The sequence below is a fragment of the Saccostrea echinata genome, unplaced genomic scaffold (genome assembly GCF_033153115.1).
Source record: "Saccostrea echinata isolate AGI-Se365-2 ecotype Australia unplaced genomic scaffold, CSIRO_AGI_Sech_v1 ptg000030l, whole genome shotgun sequence".
Lineage (NCBI taxonomy): Eukaryota > Metazoa > Mollusca > Bivalvia > Ostreida > Ostreidae > Saccostrea > Saccostrea echinata.
In genome coordinates, this window is record NW_026889779.1 from 34,826,209 (window position 1) to 34,838,377 (window position 12,169).

Genomic DNA, 12,169 nt, shown 5'->3' on the forward strand with positions numbered 1-12,169 from the left:
GTGAAACTTTGATAAACAGGTTCAGTATTTGACAATTTTAATACAATAAAATAACCATAATAAGAAGTTTGAATACATGAGGAGAGAAGAAAATAAAATTGAATATTTATAAAAACATTTCATAAAAAAAAGTCAGGAATGCTAAATTACCTTGTAAAAAAAATCAACAACATATATCACATTAATATCAATCATTAACAATGACAACAAATGAAAAAAAATAATTATAAATTTAAGACGCTGTCAGCTCAAAGGCCGATCACATAATGGAACAGAACGAGGAGTTGCTCCCTGACTGCGGGTTCGGTTTTCTCTCCGGTGTTGGTGAGACCCGTTTGATTTGGATTCGCTCGGGCTCCCTGTTTTCTTCTGGTAGTGTTTGGGATTTTCTACTTGGATCAAAATTGTCAGACACGCCATTAATAAAGTATGTATCCATGATGCCTTTCCCCTTTACGTCAAGTCCGCCACGTCTCTCTAAGATGTAGCCTACCTCCCGAATTTCTCTGTAAGGAAAATGTTTTATTATGTGTATCCTGCTACAGACAATAATTTAAAGAGTATTTAATAAAAGTATTAGTGGAATTAATAAGATTGACGTTCAAATTGCAGTCTTTGATTTGTTTTGTTTCGAAGGTCTTGGTCCCCAATTACGTACATGTATTTACATATTTTGTTAGAAGTAATGGAGAAATCAACTTATTATCAAGCAGTGATTGGTTAATAATTACTCTCTCACCTATGCGTAGTGTTACTGATATGAACACGCCCCGGAAGTCCGTGACTTTCCATGCGCGAGGCTGTGTTCACTGTGTCACCAAATAGACAGTATCTGGGCATCTTAGTCCCGACAACTCCCGAAACCACAGGACCAGTATGTATTCCCACGCGAATCTGTAAAAGAATATTGATACATCCGTTGTTCTTTCGATTCCCATGGACACCATTATTTAATCATCAAAGATTGATATACTAAATATTATTCCAGTTATTCCCTCGCAACAAGGTTACATGTGAATATAACATCTGTAACTTTTCTGTATTTGTTTGTTCCGTAAAGGAAATGATGTGAACACGATATACATGTATATGGAATACTATTACAGAAGTGGTAGAAGGTCAAATTAAAGTTTCTTCCTGCCAATATCATGGCACGAGTTTTATAGTACATTTCCCTTTTTCATTTCAAAGTTGCTAAAAGATGATACATTTTAGTGACCAAATGAAATTTGTTTGATGAGATGAAGTCAAAGGTTAACATGAGTTTTAATAGATATGGAGTGATGTGAAGATAACAAACATCACGCTTAAAAGGCCATTAAAATTACAAATTGGGATCCAAGCAACCACAGAGCTCTAAAAATATCAGAGGTGGGATCAGGTGCCATGGAGGAGTAAGCATCTCCTATCGAAAAGCCACAACCGCAGTGAGCCCCCTGTCATGATCGGGTTAACGGAGAAATCCATTTAATTATGAAATTAATGGCCTAACAATTGTATAAAAAGCTTCATTCAATATATTCGACCTAACGACAGATTATAGTTGCAAACTTTGAACTGACCGTTGTTGACTTTAAGGACATACGCAATGTAGTTTGAACTTTATTGTCTTTTCCCCTGGAGTTGAAGAGTTCCAATTTTTAAAGGAACTGTGTGCTACATTTTAATGTCTATATATGCTGTTGTACAATTCTTCTAAAACAAGTTTGGATAAACAAAACATCTAGAATATATGTTTAGTAATTTTTGTATATTTTTCTTTGAATTATACATGAATTTTAATTAATTGATATCTTTTCAAAACCCCTGGTAATGCATGCTGATTTTTTGTCTATGAACATCTGATGGCACTATAATCTTAAAGTAAGAATATCTTGAAAAATTATCAGTAGGTAAGGTACGTTGCGTATGTCCTTAAACGTAATTGTTGAGATCCTTGTATCATCAACTTATTTATGGAAACGACTGTCGTTACATGACCTTATTGGCTACAGAGGTAGCAGGCGTTGCTTTCCACCATAGTTGTGGAAATGGTAAAAAAGAGTACCAAATGACAATTTAGTCTCAAATTTGTCGCAGACGAGGAAGTAATTAAGTTAACAAACCATACCACAGTTCTTTAAATACAGAGTAGTTATTGCCAATATCAATATCGAAGTTGCTTTACCACAAAAGTCCACAGCAGGTACAATTTGAGCTTCAATGCAATGTGTATTTTCAAGGTTTAACTTCATTTTCTTAAGTCCATTCTTTATTTTACTTATACATTTCAAAGACTTTCATGTCCACCGGCTTTAACTAGATGGTACTTTGAAATTGAATCAATTTTAAAGAAAAAGGTAGAGTCCTGGGATACCTTGATACATAACTTTTTTAGAGCACAATCAAGCTTTGAGAATATAAATGGTCAAACCAAATCCTATTTTAACAAAAATGTCATCAAGATTATTTGTTAAGGTCCCTTAGATATACAATTCTGTTAAAAACGTCCATACTTTAAGATTGTGGTTTCCAATCCCCGTGCAAGCAAATCATGTACATTCAAAAATGGACAAAAGGCACTGTTCAGAATAATATTATACACTGTAACCATGCAATGTTGAACAATTTTACAATCATATAATCTGAACATCATTGGGTTGGGACTTAATAAGAGTCCTAACTCAAATAAGCTTAGTACATATTACCTGGATAGATTTATTTGTGACAGGATTGATCACGTGACTAGTTTGTTGAATCATATCGAGGCCCATATTGGCTATCCTGATGGCGTGATCGTCTGTAGCTTCTGGGACTCCAGACACTACCATGTAAGCATCACCGATTGTCTCTACCTATGTTGAAAATGTTCATTTTATGAATATCATTTAAGTTGGTATGTTTGAAATCAAAATAACAACAAACAATTGTAAGGAGATGTTCCATTCCAAGTAAGTGTATGAAAAAGGGTGAGTGTTGTTGGGTGTGTGATAGAGGGCATATTTATGTATGTCTATTAATGGATACTAAGCTCCTGTTCACAATAATCATATAATAAGACGTTTTACACACTAGAAGTGCTTACTTTGTATATATCGTGTTTTGTTGTTAGCTCGTCAAACCGTTGGAACAAATCATTAAGAAGTTCCACGATATCCATTGGATGACACAGGGCCGCCATGTTTGTAAAGGTGACAATGTCACTAAATAGGATGGTGACATTCTCATGCTTTTCTGAAGTGGAAAAACATCATTCATTGGGGGGAAAAATAAACTTGTAATAAATATAACATATTAATCGGATGAAATTATTTCTATCATATTAAGTTAAAAGAATAAATAAGATTGCTGACTTTTTTTTTTTTAGATTTCTTATACATGTAATGTCAAAATTGGAACAAAAAATTGCTACAAGTATGTGTCGCTTTTCACTTTAATTTTCAAAGAAATCACAAATAAAAATAATTTATAAAGGAAAAAAAATTAAAAGGTTGTTCAAAACATGTCTAAAAACTATAATATACCAAGGTCTAACACACATGAATTTGATTTTTATCGATAAAATTACATGTATAACAAAAACAATATCATTCAGGAAGTAAATCGTCTAAAAACCCTTCACTGGTTTTCAATAACATGTACCTGCTTGCACATTCCTGCCATCTCTCAGCTGGTTAGCAACTTTAACCGGAAGCATCTGATACAGCAATGTGTCAGTTTTCTTTTTCTCTTGATCTAGAGCTGCCGCCAGCTTTTTCATTGCCGCGGTTGTTTCGTCAAGTTTCTTACTACGTAAAGAAATAATAAATGTATCTTTTTGAAAAAGAAAAAGTATTTTGGTTTAACGAAATCAGTGCACAAAAGCTTAATTTTTAGTTACTGGAAGAGTTATTTCTACCTCATTTCGACGTCAGCTCGTCTTTGTTCGTTCATAAACATGATTTCCATGGTCATATTGTCTTGGGGAATGTTTGTCAGATAGCTATTAGAAGAAATCAGGTCTCCTAGGCTGTCAAAGTGTGGACTTCCGATAAACATGATCTCTTCTTTGTCCTCCAGAGGTACCATATGACCTATAGTTGAAGAAAAAGTAATGGCGTGAGAAAACTCATTTTCTTAATCCTGGGACATCGAAAAATACACAAGATGAAGAAGGTGAAATAACTGAAATAACCAATATATATATATATATATATATATATATATATATATATATATATATATATATATATATATATATATAAACCTTAAGAGAATACTTTGTTCCTCCCAATTCGCTGACCATAATTATACAGTGTCAAAGTGTACGGACCCTCGATGCAGCACATGTGACTACATTACAGAAGGGACGAGTTATAATTTTAACAGGCGTGAATTTAAAGTTAATGCCAACATGTCATGTGATACGAAAGATGTCATATACGCCATCACATGTCCTGGATGCAAAGAATATTATATTGGTGAAACTGGCAACAGTCTCCGTGCCCGTGTACGTGTACATAAGCAACACATAAGTACACCTGAATATAGACAAATCCAGTTAAGTGCACACCTGGAAACTTGCGGAAAAAAACGATTTAACATTTTCCCTTTTTATAAACTCAGATGTGCCAGTGATATCCAGAGACGGGAAAAAGAAATACATATATATATATATATATATATATATATATATATATATATATATATATATATATATATATATATATATATGGTAGGGTTCCTTAAATAACATACAGATGTAGCAACAACTGCTATTTGGAAGGCAAACGAAGTTAAGATAACGAATGTAGTTTTTGTAAAGGAAATGTTAGAAATATTACTGATAGCTTCGAAAAAATTATTTGTGGACTTCTAAATTATGCCAACTACAAAATATCAATGATTGGTATACAAGAATTGAGAGTCATCCGCAAGAACAGTTTTTGCCAATTGCAACTTATTGTGCTCTCAAAAGAGTTCTTCCGAATTTGTTTGTGAAGATCCAAGAAGTCTGAGATTTTACATATATAGATGATCTATTAAGAATACACACACTCAAACTTAATATGATTTTAGCCAAATTTGAAGTTTTATTGATTAGCAGATTGTGGAGAAGTTCTTTGTATCTTGCAGTTGATTTCGAGATGCATCAAATTGTTCAATAACCATGGTTATAGGCCAGGGCACACCCTGAATCTGTTAAGACCATGCAGTAGAAATGAAAAAAAGGTCTCCATGCTCTTGCCTTGGATGTTCATTTCCTCTAAATATGTCTTACTATTTAACAATCCATGCAATTGTAAGTGTTCAATATATGTATAAGCTTTCACTTGGTATAAATCATATCTTTCAGGTTAGAAGAATATGCCCTATATTTTTAGTGTTTTTATGTTATGCTACATTAAACAAAATATTGTTGAAGCTTTGATTTCAACCTGAAAACAATGAACATAACAAAATGTCTGTAAATTACCTCTTAAAATGGGGTAGTCTGATTTAAGTGATATTAATGTACAAGACAAAGATGCCTGTAATTTACCTCTTAAAATGGGGCAGTCTGACTTAGGTGGTGTTCCGTTGCGATTCTTAACTTTTGGTTGTAGAAAGAAATACATATAAGAACTGTTACAGCCCATGATGGCGTTATATTCAAATTTCATTTCCGGTTCTTTAATGTCAAATATGTCATTGATTTTTGATTGTTCTTGTTGAATTTCCGGACAGAGAGTCTTCAAATGAAGTCCTGCACTTTGGATGAACATATTCTTATCAAAAACAACACTAAAAGGCAAAGCTGTATTCAGACTTAATTCAGGAACAGCAACCACATAATTTTCTCGAGCATGCGCAAGTTGTTGAAGTTTGCTTTGCACGTGGTTAGTCATAAGTTGGTCCTCTCCTGTAATGGCTGCCATTTTTTGTTCTTCTAGGACTTTGACCTCCGTAATAACGTGCTCACAATATTTTTGTTTAAATATCTCTCCTGTTTTCCTTGTAACAACAGACATATTGATACGGGTGTCAAAAATCTGGCGAGCGACTTCTGTCAACATCCCTACATAATATAATGACAATCATGATGTATTAATTATTGGCTCCTAAGAAATTTGAAAAAATGAACAAATCTGTTGGTACTTTCATTTATTAAAATGAAATGGGTTAAATGAAATGCAAAATATCTTAAATAGAACTTTAACTTCACTCTTATATTGCACTAGGATATAAACACTTTTTAATGCTTCAACTTAAGTGCATTTTCATTTTGCATACAAGTATTTTTCTGTAACTTACATATTTTAAAATGTAAGTGCTTGTTGATATTTTAAAGTTATTATGGAAAGGTACTGTCAATGACGATAAAATAAAAGAAACAAAGTTGTTACTAACACAAACAGGCATTTACAAAGGGATGTGATCTTAAAAGTATTCTCGTTTCTTACACAAAATAAACATCACTGCTTTTGTCAGCATTATTAACCAACCATTTAAGACGTACATAGAAATAAATAATTATTTGGAATTCGATTTCAGAATGACGACATTGGATTATTTACCAATGGCGGCCGGATACATTCCTGGGCGGACGGTGAAAACGTGAACAAGCAGTTTCCCGTCCTTCTTTTCACACCTGAAATCAATAGACAAAGACCAATAAATCAACCAAAGCATTCTTGAGCAAAAACAGTAATCACGTTCTCTGGAAAAAATTGGATGGGAAATTGGAACTTTATACGGTTTCTTAATATTGTGTATACTGCGTTTTTTCTCTCTCTGCACAGCAAGTTATTTATTAATACACTTTTTTGATTTGTTTGAATAAGTGTTCCATGATGATGTTAGATTTTCTTTAAAATTGATCTCAAATTGATCATTGATCTTACATGCGTTTTCAAAGTTGAATTATGTGCACTGAATTAAAATGCACAATTTGAGGTCTATTTTGTCAAAAATGCAGTAGTTTACGGACTGCGCATACCGAAAGTGCGGAGGGCGCATGCCTTTGTATGTAAGAGCCAAAAGAGAGTGCAGAAGGTCTAGATTCTGTACAAATGTGTGGAAATCTTTCCCAAGTGTCCGCAACATCCGGTCGTATCCTCGGCTGGTTGCGTAAAAATAAAAGTAATGTCCATACGATTCTAGCACACCACTTACATCTAAACCTGAAAAAAATAAATGTGAAGATAACGAACGGTGATCAAAAGTCCATTTAAACAATACAAATTATGAGCAGAGCCAACACGGACCTATGAGATGGGATCAGCTGCCATGAAGGAGTTAGCATTCCCTGTCGACCAGTCGAACCCTCCATGTGCTCCTTGTCATGATCGGGGAAACGCAAAAATAGACAATTCAGATGAAAATAATAACCTAACAATATGTATGAACAGTCAACAATCTACTTAACCTCAGATTATATTGTAATCTTCGACAGAAATCATAATATTACGAAATTTCGTCGAAAGTTAAATGATCGGGATTCCTTACATTTTGGCTCTTTCAAATAAGTGATTTAAGGTCATCATTGTTAACTACACAACTAGACTAAGAATTAAAACTAAGTTCTTTAATTCTAAAATGCCATTATAATTATGAACCTTGCAAACAAAGACGATATAGTTACAAGCCTAACCGGCTGGAACCTTAAAATATTTTTATGTAGTCTTTCTAATTCTTTGATCACCTCCAATTTAGTGAAAACAGAAGGACAGATGGTTCGCATATTGCCTTATAAACTTCTTACACGATTCTTTAATATATTTCTAAAACATTTTATTTATTCTGACAAAGAGTTTAGATCTTTCTTTTCATATTTAGGCCAACCTCTGGCATAATCTTCGACATAATTCATAATAGAAATGACGTTCTGTGGCCAATTGAAAGATTGGGGCTCCCTGAAAATGAAGACCTTTTAATATGATCGCTTTAAGGTCTTCATTTTCAACTATATTGACATCACCAGTAATGACGTCTCCAGCGGGTCTACAGTTGAAAGAAGAAGTTGAAATTTACAATGAAATATGAAGATATCGAATAGCTATTAAGTTCAAATGTCCATTGAGACAATATAAATTTGTAGCAGAGCAAACAAGGACCTCTTAAAACATCAGAGTTTGGATCAGGTCCCATGAAAGAGTAAGCATTCCCTGTCACACCCGTTGTGTGCTCTTTGTCATGATCGGGCAAACGGAAAAATCTGTGGAAAATTCAGTGTGAAAATAACGGCCTAACAATTGTATGAAAAACTTCAGTCAGCATCCAATTTTGTATTTGCTGACAAGGTCATTGTATCGACCATAGAATTTGAGAAACATTAACTTTAAACGAGATTGTTGATATTTTTGTTTCATCAATTTATTTGTCAATAGCTTGCCTCGTTTTAGAAATTGTTCATACGAAGAACATGCTCTTGCGGATCGAATCAACTGGGAGAAATAAATTCCTTATGCAGATGATAATGGTATAATGCTTCATAAATAAGGAAAGTTGGCGAAAGAAAATTTGAGATCATCATGTTTTTCATAAAGTTTTATTACCATTAACGTCTTTTTCTAGTTAAATATCCAATTATACAGATGCGCCAGACGCTAAGGTGTGCTTTATTTCAAGTTCTAAGGAAACATAGAATCAAAGTAGGAATGAAAATGGATGTTGTTTATAAATAAACGTCGTCGATATATCTTAATGTTGAATTGAAGGCCACAGCAAGAGACTTCTTCTCATGTAGACGTTTTTGAATAAATTCTGCTTCATATGATCACAAAAATAGTCTCCTATTAACTGGGGTGCAATTGGTACCCATGGGGATTCTGACAGATTGTTAGACGACTTGATCTCCAAAAACTACAATCATTCAACTTGTTGTATGCGTTGTTAGATTTAGATCAAAATTGGCTATCAGACAACTGTACATACGTCAGAAGTTCAGTATTCTAAAGGAAGACAAATACTCAATCATGTTATAGGAAACTGGAGGCAGAACACGTTTCCTCAGACTTTTTAAACCCAAAATACTTTAACATCATTCAATTAATAAAAATATTGCAATGTAAAGATTATTCAGATGTTTAAATCTTTTAATATCACTTTGTTCTTACCGGTAATGTTAGAGATAGCTACCACCAAACTGATGGTTCTCTTGTCGTCATAGTAATGAAACAACATAAAATCGTTATCATCGTCCAGTGAGGCTTCATTTCTACAAAGGAAACATATACATAAGAAACAGTGAGAGTCATAACTTAAAATAAAGCGATCTTTCATTTGTACAATGTATGTTGCAGGATCATTTGTTGTCGTATATTTGCCAAAGTTGTATACACTTAGTCACTGAGGATTGTTTTAAAAATCCATATTGTCCAAAGTCATTTACATTGAATACTAGCCAAGTCAGAGAATTAGGAAATAAGAATAAGTCGAGCGTGCTGTGCATTTCACAAAACACCAAAACACATTTCCACTTTATTTTTTATTCATTAAAAACGTGTTTTATTTATGAAATGTTGTGTTTTGGAGATGACTGCTCACATCCAAACTAAGTTCAAAACTTATCGTAGTATTCTCAGTGACAAATTTAATATGAATTTTATTTATGGCAATTAAATAAAGCTTTTTTTTTTCCTTACAAAATAGCATCCCACGATTCTCTTCCATACTGCTCTATCACCATCTCCCGGAGACATAGGTGCACGTGTCCGTGCTGGAATAAAAAGAAACACATTTATAGTCTATCTACAAAGGTCGAGAAGGCTCATTCAATATTCGTATATATCCGCTAACAAACTCTCTAATCAAAGAATCCAGTCTGAATGGAGTAGGTGAACGGATCATAGATGTAATTTTAATTAGGTTAAACAGAACCTAAAGAAATCTCTTATTATTTGATCTAATGAAACGAGTCTGCCATCAATCCTCCGAGAATGATGACTTAAATAGGGTTATTGACTACGATCCTTTTTTCTACCTCGGTGTTCAGTTTACGAAGAATAGGAAAATTGCTTTTCTTAAGATCATATTTTTTTACAATGGTAAGAAGGATCATTGACATTGCAAAGCAAAAAAATTATATATAATAAAAATATCTCACCTTGGGTAGTAAAATAACATGATAAACATAAAAGATCTTTTTAATAGATATTTTATACATTATACAAAGGTATTCATTGTTTCCTTGAAATTCGAGTAATGTAATGATATCAATCTCAGAATACCCACAAAAGCATACTGAAAGCAAACTAATTGTCAAGATTTTAGGTTTCTGGGAATCTATCACTTTGAAAAGAAAACAAATTGGTATTTTTTTAAGTTTGTACTCCGGTTCGCTTTGTCTTTCAGCAACTGAAAACTGAAATTCCATAGAAACAGAGAATATTTGGGCCCTGTATGAGGTATATTTGAGATGTTCTTATCATTTATACTAACAGACTTACTAAACAGTATCAATAAGACTACATGCTGCACAAATATTTACAGTATTTTGATTCATGTAAATAGCAAATACTCATTTGTTTGAAATTTTCATTCGTTTAATTTTTCTCCCACCCTCATAGGTTTTGTAAGTGTTTAGCTGACCAAAAGCTTAGAATTAATTTCAGCCAGCCTTATTAAAATGAGGACATTTCTTTTTAAAAAAAAAATTCAAAACCTCATAACAAAGCTACATTTCACATGCATAACATTAATACGTTAAGATTTGTATAAATTACATCTCAAAATAAAACATAGAGATACAAACTATGGATGTGTTTTTAAAAAGCAAATAAAAATGATACAAATTTATAACGTCAGTTTTGGAACATTCGCAAACAATAGAACAAGGGGTCTAAAATGATACCGGTATAATGAGTTAGTGTTTTTGTTTATTTATTAATAAAGAGGTATTTAGTACTAGCTGTAGTAGGGAAATCACTCTATCTAGCAAATGCAAGCTCATGCACGAAAACAAATCATAAAAAATATGTAATTTTCTTCTCCAAATTGTACATCCATTAATCGCTGACCAAATAATATTTCATTCTGACAAGATGCATTACATAATTGCAAACTTATCATGAATACAAGTCATTTTAGTGAGTTTTTATTCATCTTTATCTAGAAAAATTCACAACTTATATACATCTACATTATGAATCCTATATAAAGAAAGTACGAAAAAATCAATGCAATATTTCCACAATATTATTCCATTATTTTAAATTGATACTGTTATCATTACTTTCATATTTCTTTATTCAAATGGAAAATAATTTTTGTATGTCTATTTCCATTTATTTCCTATATAAGATAAACCTTATGCAATCCAAGTTGAATCAAACGACGAATAATCGTCAACTTGATTTCTTGTAAAATAACTACTACTCATTAATAATAGTATTTACATGTAACTTACCATGTTTGCCGACAAGGAGTGATTTCATGGAACAGATGTTATAAATCTCCAAAAGATTCCCATCCAATGATCCACATCTGAAGTGAGGTCAATATTTGAAGGTTATAAGATACGGGTCGCAGAAATCTAGCTGTTCAATTATTTGATTTATTTGTTAGACCTTTTAAGAATTCTTTTTTTAACAAACTTTGTACAATGTGTATTTTCCGTTATTAATGTTAAAGGTTTTTAATTCCCAGTGAAATGTAAAAATTTGTTGGTATTGCAAATTACGAAAAAAGATACAGAAGTACACAGCACAATACTTATGATTTTTTGAAAAAATATTTTACTTATAGGAATCACATTGATATGATGAATAGTAAGAACATTTTTCAGAATATGTTATCAAATGCACTAATTAAACCACCAAATATTTGATACAAATAGTATTTTTGGTGTGATCAATCGCGATAAATAATATCAATTTCACAAAACACCATATAGCTTATGCCAAGAATCAAACGACAAAACAGTGAAAATTGGTTAATATCTTAATAGATACACGCAATTTCATTCAATAGTACTAGGGAATTAATCCTGGCAATGACAAATCACACTAAAGAACTAATACATAATTGATCTGTGTGCCCAATCCTGCTCACACAATGATAATAATGTTAATAGCAATAATGGGCAAATTAAGTGGACATGGCGAAACAAACAAGAAAAATGGTCATAATAAATCTCCCCACCATATTTAATGAGTAAACATTTCAATTAAACGAGATACAAATCAATGTTAATATTGATTTCATTTAGCGTGATGCAATCATAAAACGA

General features: G+C 32.5%; 1 protein-coding gene across 1 annotated transcript; it reads right to left on the minus strand.

Annotated features, from left to right (window-relative positions):
- Positions 1 to 247: 247 nt before the first annotated feature.
- Positions 248 to 11,383, minus strand: LOC133196763 (soluble guanylate cyclase gcy-35-like). The gene is made up of 12 exons (XM_061332623.1): positions 11,348 to 11,383; positions 9,585 to 9,658; positions 9,057 to 9,157; positions 6,938 to 7,121; positions 6,516 to 6,589; positions 5,501 to 6,016; positions 3,878 to 4,052; positions 3,622 to 3,767; positions 3,065 to 3,213; positions 2,688 to 2,834; positions 740 to 894; positions 248 to 506 (listed from the first exon to the last, which is right to left on the minus strand). The coding sequence occupies exons 1-12, from the start codon at positions 11,348 to 11,350 to the stop codon at positions 260 to 262; spliced, it is 1,971 nt and encodes a 656-aa protein (XP_061188607.1). The 5' UTR covers positions 11,351 to 11,383; the 3' UTR covers positions 248 to 259.
- Between the last annotated feature and the right edge of the window lie 786 nt (positions 11,384 to 12,169).